The following is a 19,924-nucleotide window of genomic DNA, read 5'->3' on the forward strand; positions in this document are numbered from 1 at the left end:
GCGCAGGGCAGGGCAGGAGAGGTCAGGGCAGGGCAGAAGAGGTCAGGGCAGGGTAGGAGAGGTCAGCGCAGGGTAGGAGAGGTCAGGGCAGGAGAGGTCAGGGCAGGGTAGGAGAGGTCAGCGCAGGGCAGGAGAGGTCAGGGCAGGGTAGGAGAGGTCAGCGCAGGGCAGAAGAGGTCAGGGCAGGGTAGGAGAGGTCAGGGCAGGGCAGAAGAGGTCAGGGCAGGGTAAGAGAGATCAGGGCAGGGCAGAAGAGGTCAGGGCAGGTCAGGTCAGAAGAGGTCAGGGCAGGGCAGAAGAGGTCAGGTCAGAAGAGGTCAGGTCAGGGCAGAAGAGGTCAGGGCAGGGCAGAAGAGGTCAGGTCAGGGCAGGTCAGGGCAGGGCAGAAGAGGTCAGGTCAGGGCAGGTCAGGGCAGAAGAGGTCAGGTCAGGGCAGAAGAGGTCAGGGCAGGGCAGAAGAGGTCAGGGCAGGGCAGGTCAGGGCAGGGCAGAAGAGGTCAGGGCAGGGTAGGAGAGGTCAGGGCAGGTCAGGTCAGGGCAGAAGAGGTCAGGGCAGGGCAGAAGAGGTCAGGTTAGGTCAGGGCAGGGCAGAAGAGGTCAGGGCAGGGCAGGTCAGGGCAGAAGAGGTCAGGGCAGGGTAGGAGAGGTCAGGGCAGGTCAGGTCAGGGCAGAAGAGGTCAGGGCAGAAGAGGTCAGGTCAGGGCAGGTCAGGGCAGGGCAGAAGAGGTCAGGGCAGGGTAGGAGAGGTCAGGGCAGGTCAGGTCAGGGCAGAAGAGGTCAGGGCAGGGCAGGTCAGGGCAGGGCAGAAGAGGTCAGGGCAGGGTAGGAGAGGTCAGGGCAGGTCAGGTCAGGGCAGAAGAGGTCAGGGCAGAAGAGGTCAGGTCAGGGCAGGTCAGGGCAGGGCAGAAGAGGTCAGGGCAGGGCAGGCGGTATTTACGGGATTGTTCTCTTTTTAACACAGAAAGGATCATGATAAAAGAATCCAAAAACATCACATCCCAACAATGGCTCCTTTTTCAGAACGTTTTCCTTATCTTCTTTTCGGTTAATTTCTATACTCCATCTACATGTTTCCCCTGTTTGCAGTGAGTGGTTTCAGAGCGCATCAGTCTCCGACACCACAGCACACAGCCGCCACTCAAACAAACGGGTCAGAAAGAGGTCCATGTTCATAAGGTCAATGTCACCATTAATGTGGCCATCTTTGTAAGGTCTATGAGTGAGTCTCCTGCTCAGCCCCTTGTGCCAAGTCATGTGATCACAGGCCGGAGGCACTGAGCCCCATGCTGGCGGTGTGGCTCATGCAGGAGAGAGTCTGGACTGTTTCAGGGAAGTCGTGAGTTAGGATGCGTCCGTTCTCTCCTTCACCTCCACATCCACCTTCACCTCCTCCGTTCCCACTCATTCTGGTCATGGAGGAGCAGTGCATGGTGTCGTTGACATTCTGCTGCAGATAACAGAGAGAACAGAGGGCAACAGAGTTGGACACCAAGACAAGAGTCACAGCCATGCATACATCCTGTCTATGGGCTCTCAGTAATACTGGTCACCTTAACAGAGGTTAGCCCTACCATGTAAATAGTGTCTATGGGCTCTCAGTAATACTGGTCACCTTAACAGAGGTTAGCCCTACCAGGTAAATAGTGTCTATGGGCTCTCAGTAATACTGGTCACCTTAACAGAGGTTAGCCCTACCAGGTAAATAGTGTCTATGGGCTCTCAGTAATACTGGTCACCTAAACTGAGGTTAGTCCTACCAGGTAAATAGTGTCTATGGGCTCTCAGTAATACTGGTCACCTAAACTGAGGTTAGACCTACCAGGTAAATAGTGTCTATGGGCTCTCAGTAATACTGGTCACCTAAACTGAGGTTAGTCCTACCATGTAAATAGTGTCTATGGGCTCTCAGTAATACTGGTCACCTAAACAGAGGTTAGTCCTACCATGTAAATAGTGTTTATGGGCTCTCAGTAATACTGGTCACCTAAACTGAGGTTAGACCTACCAGGTAAATAGTGTATATGGGCTCTCAGTAATACTGGTCACCTAAACTGAGGTTAGACCTACCAGGTAAATAGTGTCTATGGGCTCTCAGTAATACTGGTCACCTAAACCTACCAGGTAAATAGTGTCTATGGGCTCTCAGTAATACTGGTCACCTAAACTGAGGTTAGACCTACCAGGTAAATAGTGTCTATGGGCTCTCAGTAATACTGGTCACCTAAACTGAGGTTAGCCCTACCAGGTAAATAGTGTACGTATCTCCTGGGGATTTAGACTCTAACAAAGACAAGAGGATAGGCTGGTGTAATATAATGATAAAATATAACTATCATAGTATTGTAATGTAGTAGAATAATATTGTATTATATTATGTGTCTTGTAATCGCTGACGTTTCAACCACAAGGTCTTTGTTGAATCAACAGCCCTCCATTTGATCACCTCTATCTGATTTCTCTACAGGAATACTGGAATATATTAACAAAAATGAATGTGTAACTAACTACAGGCATCTATGAACAGGCTAGAATAAACCAGCATGTCTCTATTATGATGGTAAGTGTTTGGCAGACAATGTCCCAAGTGGCAGCCTATATAGTGCACCCTATTCCCTATATAGTGCACCCTATTCCCTATATAGTGCACCCTATTCCCTATATAGTGCACCCTATTCCCTATATAGTGCACCCTATTCCCTATATAGTGCACCCTATTCCCTATATATAGTGCACCCTATTCCCTATATAGTGCACCCTATTCCCTATATAGTGCACCCTATTCCCTATATAGTGCACCCTATTCCCTATATAGTGCACCCTATTCCCTATATAGTGCACCCTATTCCCTATATAGTGCACCCTATTCCCTATATAGTGCACCCTATTCCCTATATAGTGCACCCTATTCCCTATATAGTGCACCCTACCTTATGCACCCTATTCCCTATATAGTGCACACTATTCCCTATATAGTGCACCCTACCTTATTCTATTCCTATATAGTGCACTACTATTGCACCCTATTCCCTATATAGTGCTATATACACCCTATTCCCTATATAGTGCACCCTATTCCCTATATAGTGCTATTCCCTATTGCACCCCCTATATAGTGCACCCTACCTTATTCTATTCCTTATAAGTGCACCCTACTATTCCCTATATAGTGCACCCTATTCCCTATTCTCCTATATAGTGCACCCTATTCCCTATATAGTGCACCCTACCCTATTGCACCCTATATAGTGCACCCTATTCCCTAGTCTATTCCCTATATAGTGCACCCTATTCCCTATATAGTGCACCCTATTCCCTATATAGTGCACCCTATTCCCTATATAGTGCACCCTATTCCCTATATAGTGCACCCTATTCCCTATATAGTGCACCCTATTCTCCTTATAATGCACACTATTCCCTATATAGTGCACCCTATTCCCTATATAGTGCACCCTATTCCCTATATAGTGCACCCTATTCCCTATATAGTGCACCTTATTCTCCTTATAATGCACACTATTCCCTATATAGTGCACCTTATTCTCCTCATAATGCACACTATTCCCTATATAGTGCACCCTATTCCCTATATAGTGCACCCTATTCCCTATATAGTGCACCTTATTCTCCTTATAATGCACACTATTCCCTATATAGTGCACCCTATTCCCTATATAGTGCACCCTATTCCCTATATAGTGCACCCTATTCCCTATATAGTGCAACCTATGGGATCCGGTCAAAAGTAACACACTGTATAGGGTATAGAGTGTCATTTGGGACACAGACAATAAGCTGATAGCAGTCACAGTGTGTTATCCTTCATTGTCTTTATCTAGCTACTGACTGTTACTGGTGCGGAGCGGTAAGCTCTTCTGATAGCCCACACACATCACATTCCCAATTTGCAGGCAGAGAGGAGAGGGCAGCGATGGTCTCTCTTTGGCCTTATTGCTCTGAGCTACAGCATCATGCAATAAAAGCTAGTGGGGCTGAAAGTGGAGCTAATGACGTGTGTGAGTGTGTGAGTGTTTGTGTGTGTGTGTGTGTGTGTGTGGTGTGTGTGTGTCTGTGTGGTGTGAGTAGGTGTGTGTGTGTGAGTGTGTGTGTGGTGTGAGTAGGTGAGTGAGTGAGTGAGTGAGTGATGTGTGTGTGTGTGGTGAGTGAGTGAGTGTGTGTGTGTGTGTGTGTGTGTGTGTGTGTGTGTGTGTGTGTGTGTGTGTGTGTGTGTGTGTGTGTGTGTGTGTGTGTGTGTGTGTGTGTGTGTGTGAGTGAGTGTGTGAGTGTGTGGTGTGAGTGAGTGTGTGTGGTGTGAGTGTGTGTGTGGTGTGAGCGTGTGTGTGGTGTGAGCGTGTGTGGTGTGATTTGAGTGTCGCGTGGTGTGATTGTGAATGAGTGAGTGTGTGGTGTGAGTGTGTATGTGTGAGTGAGTGAGTGAGTGAGTGAGTGAGTAAGTGAGTGTATGTGTGTGTGTGTGTGTGTGTGTGTGTGTGTGTGTGTGTGTGTGTGTGTGTGTGTGTGTGTGTGTGTGTGTGTGTGTGTGTGTGTGTGAGTGAGTGTGTGTGTGTGTGGTGTGTGTGAGTGAGTGGTGTGAGTGAGTGTGTGTGTGAGGTGTGAGTGAGTGGTGTGAGTGTGTGTGTGTGTGTGTGAGTGTGTGTGTGGTGTGAGTAGGTGAGTGTGTGATGTGAGTGAGTGAGTGAGAGTGAGTGAGTGAATCAGTGAGTGAGTGGTGTAAGTGAGTGTGTGTGTGTGTGTGTGGTGTGTGTGAGTGAGTGAGTGTGTGGTGTGAGTGTGTGGTGTGAGTAGGTGAGTGTGTGGTGTGAGTGAGTGAGTGAGTGAGTGAGTGAGTGAGTGAGTGAGTGAGAGTGAGTGAATGAGTGAGTGTGTGTGTGTGTGTGTGTGTGTGTGTGTGTGTGTGTGTGTGTGTGTGTGTGTGTGTGTGTGTGTGTGTGTGTGTGTGTGTGTGTGGTGTGAGTGAGTGAGTGTGTGTGTGGTGTGTGTGTGAGTGGTGTGTGAGTGAGTGTGTGTGTGAGGTGTGAGTGAGTGGTGTGAGTGTGTGTGTGTGTGTGTGTGAGTGTGTGTGTGGTGTGAGTAGGTGAGTGTGTGGTGTGAGTGAGTGAGTGAGAGTGAGTGAATCAGTGAGTGAGTGGTGTAAGTGAGTGTGTGTGTGTGTGTGGTGTGTGAGTGAGTGAGTGTGTGGTGTGAGTAGGTGAGTATGTGGTGTGAGTGAGTGAGTGAGTGGTGTATGTGTGTGTGTGTGTGTGTGTGTGTGTGTGTGTGTGTGTGTGTGTGTGTGTGTGTGTGTGTGTGTGTGTGTGTGTGTGTGTGTGTGGTGTGAGTGAGTGTGTGGTGTGAGTGAGTGAGTGAGTGAGTGAGTGTGTGTGAGTGTGTGTGATGTTCTAGAGCTGCTCTCAGGTTGTAATAATATAACTAGTGTCTGTCAACTTATTCTTCATTACCACATATCAGCCTTTACTTGTAAGCCTGTCCAAACAGCTGATTTGAACGAGAGGTATAACATAGAATCTATCATCTATCATTTATAATCCTAAATCTATCATCTCTGTTTTTATCATCTCTGTTACAGCAGTGGCAACATAGATAGGATGCTACTACAATGACCTGCACTACAACACATAGAGTCAGCATAGGAGGGAGGAGAGAGGGAGGGAGGAGGGGAGAGGAGTGAGGCAGGGGAGAGGAGAGAGAGGAGAGAAGGGATGGAGGGAGGAAAAGACCAAGGGAGGGAGAGGAGAGTAGGGAGAGAAGGAAGGGGAGGGAGGGACATACATATGATTCTAATACAACAGAGTTGCGCAAAACAAATAAAGTGTCAGCAGAGGAGGGATGAGGGGGGAGGAGAGGAGAGGAGGAAGGAGATAAGGGAGGGAGGAGAGAGTACGGAGGGAGGAGAGGAGGAAGGAGAGAAGGGAGGAGAGAGGAGAGAGAAGGGAGGGAGGAGAGAAGAGGGAGGAAGGAGAGGAGGGAGGGAGGAGAGAGGAGGGAGGGATGGAGGGAGGAGGAAGGAGACGAGGGAGGGAGAGTAGGGAGAGAGGAGGGAGAGTAGGGAGGAGAGGAGGGAGGGAGAGAGAAGGGAGAGTAAGGAGGAGAGGAGGGAGGGAGGGAGAGTAGGGAGGAGAGGAGGGAGGGAGAGAAGGGAGGGAGGGAGAGTAGGGAGAGAGGAGGGGAGTAGGGAGGAGAGAAGGGAGGGGAGAATAGGGAGGAGAGGAGGGAGGGAGGAGAGAGGATAGGGAAGAGGGGGAGACAGATGGAGAGAGAGGAGAGGAGTGAGGGACATAGATAGGATGCTGCTACAATGGACCTGCATTACAAAACATAAGAGTCAGCGAGGAGATGAGGGACGGAGAGGGGGATACGGAGGGAGAGGGGGATACGGAGGGAGAGGGGGATACGGAGGGAGGGATGCAGGGGAGTGGAGGGAGGAAGGAGGGGGGATGGGGAGGAGGGGGTAGGGAGGAGAGGAGAGGAGGGAAGGAGTGGAGGGAGGGAGAAGAGGAAGAGGAGAGAAGGAGGGAGGAGGGGAGAGGAAGAGAGGGATGGGGAGAGGTGAGTAGGGAGGAGAGGAGGAAAGGAAGAGGGAGGGAGGGAGGGGGAGAAGAGAGAGGGAAGAGGGGGAGGGGAGAGATGGAGAGTAGGGGGGAGAGGAGAGGAGGTAGGAGGGGAAATGAGCGAGGGAGGGGAGAGGAGTGGAAAGGCGAGGAGAGGAAGGAGGGGTGAAGTAAAGAGACAGATTAAGGGACAGAGACAGGTAGAGAGAAAGACAGACAGAGGGAAAAGGGTAAAGAGGGAGGTACAGAGGAAGAGCGTTTGCGTTGCGGTTGAGAAGTGGTGAGGTGCTACAGGTGGGTCTACTGTGATCACACGGTTAGATGGCTGGAGGGAGGGAGGGGTGAGGAAGAGGCAGATGATATCAACATCATCAATCATCATCATCATGGTATCACAGTTTCCTACCCTGTGTCCTCTGTTCTCTCTCTTATATCTTAACAGTGTTGTTGGAGTACAGGCCGTAGCTCTGCAGCTCTGTGTAAGGAGCGGTAGCGCCCCCTGTGTCTAAGGCTGAGCACTGAAAGGTCTGAGCGGCGGATGCGGCGGCGGCTCGCGCGGTGGACACCTTCATTCTCTGAGACTCAGTTCGCGACTTGTAGCAGAACTCCACCAACGCCACCAGCATGGCCAGGCCCAGCCCTCCAATCAGAATGTAGAACACTCCGGCCACGTTGCTCAGGCTCAATGCACTTGTCTTATCCTGGGGGGGAGAGACAGGGTAAGACGGAGAGAGGGGAGGACACACACACACGCACACACACCTTACACACACACATTGTACACTGTACACACATTACACACACACACAATGACACCATACATAGAAAACATGTAAAAACACACAGAAACAGCATGCACAGAGCGAAACAGATTTGGTACACACGCACACACACACACACGCACACACACACACACGCACACGCACACACACACGCACACACACACGCACACACACACGCACACACACACACACAGACACACACACACGCACACACAGACACACACACACACAGACACACACACGCGCACACACACACAGACACACACACGCGCACACACAGACACACACACGCGCACACATGCACAGACACACACACAGACAGACACAATTGTGTCAGGACTCCCAGAAAACACATAACAGTTCTGCCCTTCTTAGTTAACTAACACAGACACACACTTAGTTAACTAACCCAAAACCGCACACACAGACTAACAAAACAGTTAACTAACAAACCCTGCTTAGTTAACTAACCCAAAACACGCACAGACACACACACAGACAGACACAATTGTGTCAGGACTCCCAGAAAACACATAACAGTTCTGCCCTTCTTAGTTAACTAACCCAAACCCTGCTTAGTTAACTAACCCAAACCCTGCTTAGTTAACTAACCCAAAACCTGCTTAGTTAACTAACCCAAACCCTGCTTAGTTAACTAACCCAAACCCTGCTTAGTTAACTAACCCAAAACCTGCTTAGTTAACTAACCCAAACCCTGCTTAGTTAACTAACCCAAAACCTGCTTAGTTAACTAACCCAAACCCTGCTTAGTTAACTAACCCAAAACCTGCTTAGTTAACTAACCCAAACCCTGCTTAGTTAACTAACCCAAAACCTGCTTAGTTAACTAACCCAAACCCTGCTTAGTTAACTAACCCTTAGTTAAAACCTGCTGCTTAGTTAACTAACCCAAAACCTGCTTAGTTAACTAACCCAAACCTGCTTAGTTAACTAACCTAACCCAAAACCTGCTTAGTTAACTAAAAACCCTGCTTAGTTAACTAACCCTGCTTAGTTAACTAACCCAAACCCTGCTTAGTTAACTAACCCAAAACCTGCTTAGTTAACCAAACCCTGCTTAGTTAACCAAAACCTGCTTAGTTAACTAACCCAAACCCTGCTTAGTTAACTAACCCAAAACCTGCTTAGTTAACTAACCCAAACCCTGCTTAGTTAACTAACCCAAAACCTGCTTAGTTAACTAACCCAAACCCTGCTTAGTTAACTAACCCAAAACCTGCTTAGTTAACTAACCCAAACCCTGCTTAGTTAACTAACCCAAAACCTGCTTAGTTAACTAACCCAAACGAAATACAGGTAGACAAGATAGTATTCACTAAACAACACGTGCAACTTCACACGACTAATATAACACACTGGCTTCATTAAGACACTAAGTTGACATAGTAAATAACCCACTCACTCCGTACTCAGACACAGATAATACTTGAAGAGCAAGTCTAATGTTATATACATTGCCTTTCTTTATTTCTGAGGGGGTTTAGATACAGTGCATTTTTCATGGCAATAAAACTTGAGTCAAATCCTCAAAAGATCCATGCATCCATGCAGCATTAATTTAACAGGCAGAGTCTAAATGCACTTTAACCCACATATTGTGGGGTGGCCCGTTATCATGTTGGTCTACAGTATATATCCATCTAGAATATTATAGTATATGTATTCTCTACTTCTAACAGAAACTCTGGTTATCATGCTGGGGTTGTGGGTTAAGGAGGGTTGAGGCCGCTGCTTCATTCTCAGTGGTGAGAAACCATGCTGGTTAAGACAATCAGATCATTATCAAACTCCCTGATTCTGCTTTAGGGTTATGCAGGGTGTAAGGGGTTGCTAGGCTGAGCAGGATCAGGCTGGCACGCGAGGCTAAGGGGTTGCTAGGCTGAACAGGATCAGGCTGGCACGCGAGGCTAAGGGGTTGCTAGGCTGAACAGGATCAGGCTGGCACGCGAGGCTCAGGGGTTGCTAGGCTGAACAGGATCAGGCTGGCACAAGAGGCTAAGGGGTTGCTGGGATGAACAGGATCAGGCTGGCACGCGAGGCTCAGGGGTTGCTAGGCTGAACAGGATCAGTCTGGCACGCGAGGCTAAGGGGTTGCTAGGCTGAACAGGATCAGTCTGGCACGCGAGGCTAAGGGGTTGCTAGGCTAAATAGTATCTGTAGGTTTTATAGGTTTTGGGTGGGGTGCACCTCTCCCACTGGAGAGGGTAGAGCTAGACCAGGCAGGCTGGTGTGGAGAAGTGTTTCAGGGCCAGGCAACAAGAGGTGCATTGGATCCATGGGGGTCACAACCACAGACAGAGAAGGAGCCAAGGTCATGTTAGGAGCCAAGGGTCAGGGGTTAGGAGTGGCCTGAGCCCTTCGCAGGGTCCATCATTTAAATCAAAATCACACTCTCTCTCTCTGTCGCCACGCTGACAACCAGGCTGCATCCTAAATGGCATCCTAAGTGAACTGTATAGAGAATTAGGTTGCCATTTCAGACACAACTCAGTCCCATCGTGGAGCCTTACAGTGCTGTTCTTTCTTTTGTTCTCTGTCTGCTTTAAGATACCACTTTGCTGACAACTGTTACAGTGCATTAGGAAAGTATTCAGACCTCTTGACTTTTTCCACACTTTGTTACGTTACAGCCTTATTCTAAAATGATTAAATCATTTTCTCCCTCATCAATCGACACACCCCATAATGACAAAGCAAAAACTTAAATATCGCATTTACATAAGTATTCAGATCTTTTACACAGTACTTTGTTGAAGCACCTTTGACAGCGATTACAGCCTCGAGTCTTCTTGCATATGACGCTACAAGCTTGGCACACCTGTATTTGGAGAGTTTCTCACATTCTTCTCTGCAGATCCTCTCAAGCTCTGTCAGATTGGATGGGGACCGTTGCTGTACAGCTATTTTCCGGTCTCTCCAGAGATGTTCGATCGGGTTCAAGTCCGGGCTCTGGCAGGGCCCCTCAAGGACATTCAGAGACCTACCCTGAAGCCACGTCTGCGCTGTCTTGGCTGTGTGCTTAGATTCGTTGTCCTGTTGGAAGGTGAGCCTTCGCCCCAGTCTGAGGTCCTGAGCGTTCTGGAGCAGGTTTTCATCAAGGATCTCTCTGTACTTTGCTCTGTTCATCTTTCCCTCGATCCTGACTAGTCTCCCAGTCCCTGCCTCTGAAAAACATCCCACAGTATGATGCTGCCACCACCATGCTTCACCGTGGGAATGGTGCCAGGTTTCCTCCAGACGTGCCGCTTGGCAATCAGTCCAAAGGGTTCTTGGTTTCATCAGACCAGAGAATCTTGTTTCCTTAAGGTGCCTTTTGACAAACATGTTGCATTTTATTATGCCTCCGTCTGGCCACTCACTCTACCATAAAGACATGATTGGTGTAGTGCTGTAGAGATGGTTGTCCTTCTCCACAGAGGAACTCTGGAGCTCTGTCAGAGTGACCATCAGGTTCTTGGTCACCTCCCTGACCAAGGCCCTTCTCCCCCGATTGCTCAGTTTCCCGGGGCGGCCAGCTCTAGGAAGTGTCTTGGTGGTTCCAAACTTCTTCCATTTAAGAATGATGGAGACCAATCTGTTCTTGCTACCTTCCCCAGATCTGTGCATCGACACAATCCTGTCTCGGAACTCTACGGACAATTCCTTCGACCTCATGGCTTGGTTTTTGCTCTGACATGCTCTGTCAATTGTGGGACCTTCCATAGACAGGTGTGTGCCTTTCCAAATCATGTGCAATCAATTGAATTTACCACAGGTGGACTCCAATGAAGTTGTAGAAACATCTCAAGGATGATTAATGGAAACAGGATGCACCTGAACTTAATTTGGAGTCTCATATCAAAGGGTCTGAGGTTTTTATTGTTAATACATTTGCACAATTTTCTAAAAACCGGTTTTCACTTTGTCATTATGGGGTATTGTGTGTAGATTGATGAGGGGAAATGAAATTTCATCGTCTGAATACTTTCTGAATGTGCTGATCTCTGTATGAGAGAGAGAGAGAGAGAGAGAGAGAGAGAGAGAGAGAGAGAGAGAGAGAGAGAGAGAGAGAGAGAGAGAGAGAGAGAGAGAGAGAGAGACAATCTCAGTCATTATACTAATGAGTACCAGTGGCATGTTTAAGAGAGATAGAGCAAAAGTTTGAGATATAAGGGCTGGTCTGGGAACAGACCTTACAGGGCTTTTGTAGTTTCAGACTGGTTTTGGATCAGAGGTTTTTGAGGAGGTTGTAAGGAGTGTTTGGGGGCTAGGACTGGTCTAGGATCAGGGGTTTGAGGACTGAGTTATAGTGTGTGACTGACCTTGCGTCCGGAGTCGTTGCTGCCACACTCTCCTTTATCGTACCACCATTTGTTCTTTAGTTTGTCTAAGACGGCCTGCTCATTGAGCTTCAACACGGCTAGGTTTACCGGGATCCTGCATGTACACCACACCCAGGACAGGGCAGGGCCATAACATAAACAACATAGCATAACATTGGGGCGGCAGGGTAGCCTAGTGGTTAGAGCGTTGGACTAGTAACCGAAAGGTTGCAAGTTCGAATCCCCGAGCTGACAAGGTACAAATCTGTCGTTCTGCCCCTGAACAGGCAGTTCAGGGGCAGAACTGTTCCTAGGCCGTCATTGAAAATAAGAATGTGTTCTTAACTGACTTGCCTGGTTAAATAAAGGTAAAAAAAATAAATAAAATAAAAAACATATGTTATCTTCTGTCAGTCATTCAGAACATGTCCAATCATATCTACACATCAAGGTTTTCTGCACTTTAGCTGTGTCAGTGGTTAGGAGTCTGAACCCTCACACACACACACACACACACACACACACACACGTTCACTCACAGGCAAGTACATAAAGTATACATCAACGGCAACACACACATGTACATCAGAGTCAAAGTGATATGTGTTTATACTCCATCTCTCCCTACTGTACTGTACGGTAGTAGATGTGTATTACTGTATCACTTTGGGTAACCGGCACACCAGCTGTGAACCCTCTGTTCCGGAACACAACACGTCAGAATAGATTCTGATTCTGGAGTCTATTCCCCTTTAAAAGCTGTAGTAGGAGATGCTTGGGGACAAAGACACAAACAAACCCAAATCTGCTGTTTGTGTGGAGTCTTCAGTGTATCAGCCCTACAGGGATCCTACACATGAATAAAAGACAACCCTTACTTATTCATGAGAACAGGGTAAGGGGTGGGGGGGGGATACTAAAATACAAACTGTGCTAATTCCAGACACCCTCTTTCCAGAAGGACTAGAGTAGTTTATGTTGGCTAGGGAGAGAGTATAATGTTAAGTTGGCCCCTTTACACAGAGTTTAAGCACTTGTTACCCTGTGTATTGAAGTCGGGGCCATAGAACTATCCATGGCTTGGGAGAGATACAATATCATGTCTCTCTTGTGTTTTACAGAGTTGTCAGGAAGTGTTTCTATCCAGAGTGTCTGAGCAGCTTTGTGATTGGCCAGTTACCCCCCTGGTGGTTCAGCGTGGTTGGTTGAAACAGGGTTCTGACCTTGGAGTCACCTCCTCCGCTGCCACACTCTCCCTTGTCGTACCACCATTTGTTTTTCAGTTTGTCCAACAGGCCCTGCTCGTTGAGTTTTAACACGGCCAGGTTAACAGGGTTTCTGTAGAACGATAATAGATACAATCAGAACAGGGTCAGTTTTGCTGGGTTGGGAAACACTCAAAAAATGTATTTTATGGACAGGTATATAAATATATATTTATAGGCTGTACAGAGCGATTATGAAAATGTTGGAGCTATATTTGAATAATGATAACTGTATAATGAAAAAGTATATGGACAGGTAGGTAAGTAGTTCTGAATGTTGAACCACCTGCATGGCTAAGACTATGGTGATATATGGAGTGAATAGACCATGAGGTTGATCTTGAGTTTGGACACTCTAAATGCTTGATATACAGTATATTATTTGTATATCTCAATGGACTGAAATGCTTACTGGCCATACTTGAGTCAGGTTTAACCACAGAGAGGACAGGATTTATTTGAGGAGGGAGACAGCAGATATCATGGAGATGCTTCAGATATGGAAGCCTGCCTGCCTGTCTGTCTGCCTGCCTGCCTGTCTGTCTGTCTGTCTGTCTGTCTGTCTGTCTGTCTGTTGTCTGTCTGTCTGTCTGCCTGCCTGCCTGCCTGCCTGCCTGTCTGCCTGTCTGTCTGTCTGTCTGTCTGTCTGTCTGTCTGTCTGCCTGCCTGCCTGTCTGTCTGTCTGCCTGTCTGTCTGTCTGTCTGTCTGCCTGCCTGTCGCTAAATGATCATGTTCTTTGTGTTTCCACTATGTGGATATGTCTTGCTATGGAAACTGAGAACTATCGAAAGGAAATAGAAAGGAAACCACCAACTAGCTCAGCGAAATTAACTACCACATCCATATCTATAGCACCTCTACGATAGGCTACCTGTCTCTATCAATCCCAGGAACTGTCCCTCTCTCTCTCATCCCAGGAACTGTCTCTCTCTCATCCCAGGAACTGTCTCTCTCTCTCTCATCCCAGTTACTGTCTCTCTCTCTCTCATCCCAGGAACTGTCTCTCTCTCTCTCATCCCAGGTACTGTCTCTCTCTCTCTCTCATCCCAGGTACTGTCTCTCTCTCTCTCATCCCAGGAACTGTCTCTCTCTCTCTCATCCCAGTTACTGTCTCTCTCTCTCTCATCCCAGGAACTGTCTCTCTCTCTCTCATCCCAGGTACTGTCTCTCTCTCTCTCTCATCCCAGGTACTGTCTCTCTCTCTCTCATCCCAGGAACTGTCTCTCTCTCTCTCTCTCATACGTAGAATGTATGCACACATGACTGTAAGTCGCTTTGGATAAAAGCGTCTGCTAAATGGCATATATTATTATTATTAACTGTCTCTCTCTCTCTCTCATCCCAGGTACTGTCTCTCTATCTCTCATCCCAGGTACTCTCTCTCTCTCTCTCTCTCTCTCTCTCTCATCCCAGGAAATGTCTCTCTCTCTCTCATCCCAGTTACTGTCTCTCTCTCTCATCCCAGGAACTGTCTCTCTCTCTCTCATCCCAGGTACTGTCTCTCTCCCTCTCTCTCATCCCAGGTACTGTCTCTCTCTCTCTCATCCCAGGAACTGTCTCTCTCTCTCATCCCAGTTACTGTCTCTCTCTCTCTCATCCCAGGAACTGTCTCTCTCTCTCTCATCCCAGGTACTGTCTCTCTCTCTCTCTCATCCCAGGTACTGTCTCTCTCTCTCTCATCCCAGGAACTGTCTCTCTCTCTCTCTCTCTCTCTCTCTCTCATCCCAGGTACTGTCTCTCTCTCTCTGGCCCCAGGAACGGTCTCTCTCTCTCTCTCTCTCATCCCAATAACTGTCTCTCTCTCTCTCTCATCCCAGGTACTGTCTCTCTATCTCTCATCCCAGGTACTCTCTCTCTCTCTCTCTCTCATCCCAGGAAATGTCTCTCTCTCTCATCCCAGGTACTGTCTCTCTCTCTCTCATCCCAGGAACTGTCTCTATCTTTCTCTCTCATCCCAGGTACTCTCTCTCTCTCTCTCTCTCTCTCTCTCTCTCTCATCCCAGGTACTGTCTCTCTCTCTCTCTCTCATCCCAGGAACTGTCTCTATCTTTCTCTCTCATCCCAGGTACCGTCTCTCTCTCTCTCTCTCTCTCATCCCAGGTACTGTCTCTCTCTCTCTCATCCCAGGTACTGTCTCTCTCTCTCTCTCTCTCTCTCTCTCTCTCATCCCAGGTACTGTCTCTCTCTCTCATCCCAGGTACTGTCTCTCTCTCTCTCATCCCAGGAACTGTCTCTCTCTCTCTCATCCCAGGTACTGTCTCTCTCTCTCTCTCTCATCCCAGGTACTGTCTCTCTCTCTCATCCCAGGAACTGTCTCTCTCTCTCATCCCAGGAACTGTCTCTCTCTCTCATCCCAGGAACTGTCTCTCTCTCTCTCATCCCAGTTACTGTCTCTCTCTCTCTCTCTCTCTCTCTCATCCCAGGAACTGTCTCTCTCTCTCTCATCCCAGGTACTCTCTCTCTCTCTCTCATCCCAGGTACTGTCTCTCTCTCTCTCTCTCATCCCAGGAACTGTCTCTCTCTCTCTCATCCCAGGAACTGTCTCTCTCTCTCATCCCAGTTACTGTCTCTCTCTCTCTCTCTCTCATCCCAGGAACTGTCTCTCTCTCTCTCATCCCAGGTACTGTCTCTCTCTCTCTGGCCCCAGGAACGGTCTCTCTCTCTCTCTCATCCCAGGAACTGTCTCTCTCTCTCATCCCAGGTACTGTCTCTCTCTCTCTCTCATCCCAGGTACTGTCTCTCTTTCTCTCTCATCCCAGGAACTGTCTCTCTCTCTCTCATCCCAGTTACTGTCTCTCTCTCTCTCTCTCTCTCTCTCTCTCTCTCTCTCTCTCTCTCTCTCTCTCTCTCTCTCTCTCTCTCTCTCTCTCTCTCTCTCTCTCTCTCTCATCATCCCAGGAACTGTCTCTCTCTCTCTCATCCCAGGTACTGTCTCTCTCTCTGGCCCCAGGAACGGTCTCTCTCTCTCTCTCATCCCAGGAACTGTCTCTCTCTCTCTCTCATCCCAGGTACTGTCTCTCTCTCTCTCTCACATCCCAGGAACTGTCTCTCTCTCTCTCATGCCAGGTACTGTCTCTCTCTCTCTCTCCCATCCCAGGTACTGTCTCTCTCTCTCTCTCTCTCCCATCCCAGGAAATGTCTCTCTCTCTCTCATCCCAGGTACTGTCTCTCTTTCTCTCTCATCCCAGGAACTGTCTCTCTCTCTCTCTCATCCCAGTTACTGTCTCTCTGTCTCTCTGTCTCTCTGTCTCTCTCTCTCTCTCTCTCTCTCTCTCTCTCTCTCTCTCATCCCAGGAACTGTCTCTCTCTCTCTCATCCCAGGTACTGTCTCTCTCTCTGGCCCCAGGAACGGTCTCTCTCTCTCTCTCATCCCAGGAACTGTCTCTCTCTCTCTCTCTCTCATCCCAGGTACTGTCTCTCTCTCTCTCATCCCAGGTACTGTCTCTCTCTCTCTCATCCCAGGTACTGTCTCTCTCTCTCTCATCCCAGGTACTGTCTCTCTCTCTCTCATCCCAGGTACTGTCTCTCTCTCTCTCATCCCAGGTACTGTCTCTCTCTCTCTCATCCCAGGTACTGTCTCTCTCTCTCTCACATCCCAGGAAATGTCTCTCTCTCTCTCTCTCTCTCACATCCCAGGAAATGTCTGTCTCTCTCTCTCATCCCAGGTACTGTCTCTCTCTCTCTCATCCCAGGAACTGTCTCTCTCTCTCTCATCCCAGGAACTGTCTCTCTCTCTCTCATCCCAGGTACTGTCTCTCTCTCTCTCATCCCAGGAACTGTCTCTCTCTCTCTCATCCCAGGAACTCTCTCTCTCATCCCAGGTACTGTCTCTCTCTCTCTCATCCCAGGAACTGTCTCTCTCTCTCTCATCCCAGGTACTGTCTCTCTCTCTCTCTCATCCCAGGTACTCTCTCTCTCTCTCTCATCCCAGGAACTGTCTCTCTCTCTCTCTCATCCCAGGTACTGTCTCTCTCTCTCATCCCAGGTACTCTCTCTCTCTCTCTCTCTCATCCCAGGAACTGTCTCTCTCTCTCATCCCAGGTACTGTCTCTCTCTCTCTCATCCCAGGTACTGTCTCTCTCTTTCTCTCTCATCCCAGGAACTGTCTCTCTCTCTCTCATCCCAGGTACTGTACTCTCTCTCTCTCTCTCTCATCCCAGGAACTGTCTCTATCTTTCTCTCTCATCCCAGGTACTGTCTCTCTCTCTCTCTCTCCCAGGTCTCTCTCTCTCTCTCTCTCTCATCCCAGGTACTGTCTCTCTCTCTCTCATCCCAGGTACTGTCTCTCTCTCTCATCCCAGGAACTCTCTCTCTCTCTCTCATCCCAGGTACTGTCTCTCTCTCTCATCCCAGGTACTCTCTCTCTCTCTCATCCCAGGAACTGTCTCTCTCTCTCTCTCATCCCAGGAACTGTCTCTCTCTCTCTCTCTCATCCCAGTTACTGTCTCTCTCTCTCTCATCCCAGGAACTCTCTCTCTCTCTCTCTCTCCCTCTCTCTCTCTCTCATCCCAGGAACTCTCTCTCTCTCTCTCATCCCAGGTACTGTCTCTCTCTCTCTCATCCCAGGAACTGTCTCTCTCTCTCTCATCCCAGGTACTCTCTCTCTCTCTCTCATCCCAGGTACTGTCTCTCTCTCTCTCTCTCTCTCATCCCAGGAACTGTCTCTCTCTCTCTCATCCCAGGAACTGTCTCTCTCTCTCTCATCCCAGTTACTGTCTCTCTCTCTCTCTCTCTCATCCCAGGAACTGTCTCTCTCTCTCTCATCCCAGGAACTGTCTCTCTCTCTCTCATCCCAGGAACTGTCTCTCTCTCTCTCATCCCAGGAACTGTCTCTCTCTCTCTCATCCCAGGTACTGTCTCTCTCTCTCTCTCATCCCAGGTACTGTCTCTCTCTCTCTCATCCCAGGAACTGTCTCTCTCTCTCTCATCCCAGGTACTGTCTCTCTCTCTCTCTCCCCAGGAACTCTCTCTCTCTCTCTCTCATCCCAATAACTCTCTCTCTCTCTCTCTCATCCCAGGAACTGTCTCTCTCTATCTCTCATCCCAGGTACTCTCTCTCTCTCTCTGGCCCCAGGAAATGTCTCTCTCTCTCTCTCATCCCAGGAACTGTCTCTCTCTCTCTCATCCCAGGAACTGTCTCTATCTCTCTCTCTCATCCCAGGAACTGTCTCTCTCTCTCTCTCTCTCTCTCCCATCCCAGGTACTGTCTCTCTCTCTCTCTCTCATCCCAGGAACTGTCTATCTTTCTCTCTCATCCCAGGTACTGTCTCTCTTTCTCTCTCATCCCAGGAACTGTCTCTCTCTCATCCCAGTTACTGTCTCTCTGTCTCTCTGTCTCTCTCTCTCTCTCTCTCTCTCTCTCTCTCTCTCTCTCTCTCTCTCTCTCATCCCAGGAACTGTCTCTCTTTCTCTCTCATCCCAGGAACTGTCTCTCTCTCCCCAGGAACTGTCTCTCTCTCTCTCTCTCCCTCTCTCTCTCTCTCTCTCTCTCTCTCTCATCCCAGGTACTGTCTCTCTCTCTCTCATCCCAGGTACTGTCTCTCTCTCTCTCATCCCAGGAACTCTCTCTCTCTCTCATCCCAGGTACTGTCTCTCTCTCTCTCATCCCAGGTACTGTCTCTCTCTCTCTCATCCCAGGTACTGTCTCTCTCTCTCACATCCCAGGAACTGTCTCTCTCTCTCTCTCTCACATCCCAGGAACTGTCTCTCTCTCTCTCTCTCTCTCACATCCCAGGAACTGTCTCTCTCTCTCTCATCCCAGGTACTCTCTCTCTCTCTCTCTCTCTCTCTCTCTCTCTCTCTCTCTCTCTCTCTCTCTCTCTCATCCCAGGTACTGTCTCTCTCTCTCTCATCCCAGGTACTGTCTCTCTCTCTCTCATCCCAGGAACTGTCTCTCTCTCTCTCATCCCAGTTACTGTCTCTCTCTCTCTCATCCCAGGAACTGTCTCTCTCTCTCTCTCTCATCCCAGGTCGAGTAGATGAGGCGACAGAGTGCTTGGTGGATGGTTAGAGATTAGAGGTCGAGTAGATGAGGTGACAGAGTGCTTGGTGGATGGCTAGAGGTTAGAGGTCGAGTAGATGAGGTGACAGAGTGCTTGGTGGATGGTTAGAGGTTAGATGTCGAGTAGATGAGGTGACAGAGTGCTTGGTGGATGGTTAGAGGTCGAGTAGATGAGGTGACAGAGTGCTTGGTGGATGGCTAGAGGTTAGAGGTCGAGTAGATGAAGCAGCAGAGTGCTTGGTGGATGGCTAGAGGTTAGAGGTCGAGTAGATGAAGCAGCAGAGTGCTTGGTGGATGGCTAGAGGTTAGATGTCGAGTAGATGAGGTGACAGAGTGCTTGGTGGATGGTTAGAGGTTAGAGGTCGAGTAGATGAAGCAGCAGTGCTTGGTGGATGGTTAGAGGTTAGAGGTCGAGTAGATGAAGCAGCAGAGTGCTTGGTGGATGGTTAGAGGTCGAGTAGATGAAGCAGCAGAGTGCTTGGTGGATGGCTAGAGGTTAGATGTCGAGTAGATGAGGTGACAGAGTGCTTGGTGGATGGTTAGAGGTTAGAGGTCGAGTAGATGAAGCAGCAGAGTGCTTGGTGGATGGTTAGAGGTCGAGTAGATGAGGTGACAGAGTGCTTGGTGGATGGCTAGAGGTTAGAGGTCGAGTAGATGAAGCAGCAGAGTGCTTGGTGGATGGCTAGAGGTTAGAGGTCGAGTAGATGAAGCAGCAGAGTGCTTGGTGGATGGTTAGAGGTTAGAGGTCGAGTAGAGAGAGAGAGGGAAAGAGACAGAGAGAGAGGGAAAGAGACAGAGAGAGAAAGAGAGGGAAAGAGAGAGAGAGAAAGAGACAGAGAGAGAGAGAGGGAAAGAGACAGAGAGAAATAGACAGAGAGAGAAAGAGAGAAAGAGACAGAGAGAAAGAGACAGAGAGAGAGAGAGGGAAAGAGACAGAGAGAGAGGGAAAGAGACAGAGAGAGAAAGAGAGGGAAAGCGAGAGAG

General features: G+C 48.8%; 1 protein-coding gene across 4 annotated transcripts in view; it reads right to left on the bottom strand.

The window, feature by feature from the left end:
* Positions 1–813: 813 nt before the first annotated feature.
* LOC124011079 (glutamate receptor 1-like) overlaps positions 814–19,924 on the bottom strand; it is a 212,587-nt gene continuing 193,476 nt past the window's right edge. Inside the window, exons 14-16 of one of the 4 annotated variants that reach the window (XM_046324069.1) lie at positions 11,674–11,788; positions 7,136–7,270; positions 814–1,447 (exon numbers count right to left, since the gene is read on the bottom strand). In XM_046324069.1, the coding sequence (XP_046180025.1) occupies positions 1,259–1,447; positions 7,136–7,270; positions 11,674–11,788 (439 nt within the window). In that variant the 3' untranslated portion in view covers positions 814–1,258. Of the gene's footprint in view, positions 1,448–6,975; positions 7,271–11,375; positions 11,789–12,896; positions 13,012–19,924 lie in introns of those variants that run through there. The other 3 variants (XM_046324066.1, XM_046324067.1, XM_046324068.1) reach the window with 3 other exon arrangements.

Source organism: Oncorhynchus gorbuscha, linkage group LG23 (genome assembly GCF_021184085.1).
Source record: "Oncorhynchus gorbuscha isolate QuinsamMale2020 ecotype Even-year linkage group LG23, OgorEven_v1.0, whole genome shotgun sequence".
Lineage (NCBI taxonomy): Eukaryota > Metazoa > Chordata > Actinopteri > Salmoniformes > Salmonidae > Oncorhynchus > Oncorhynchus gorbuscha.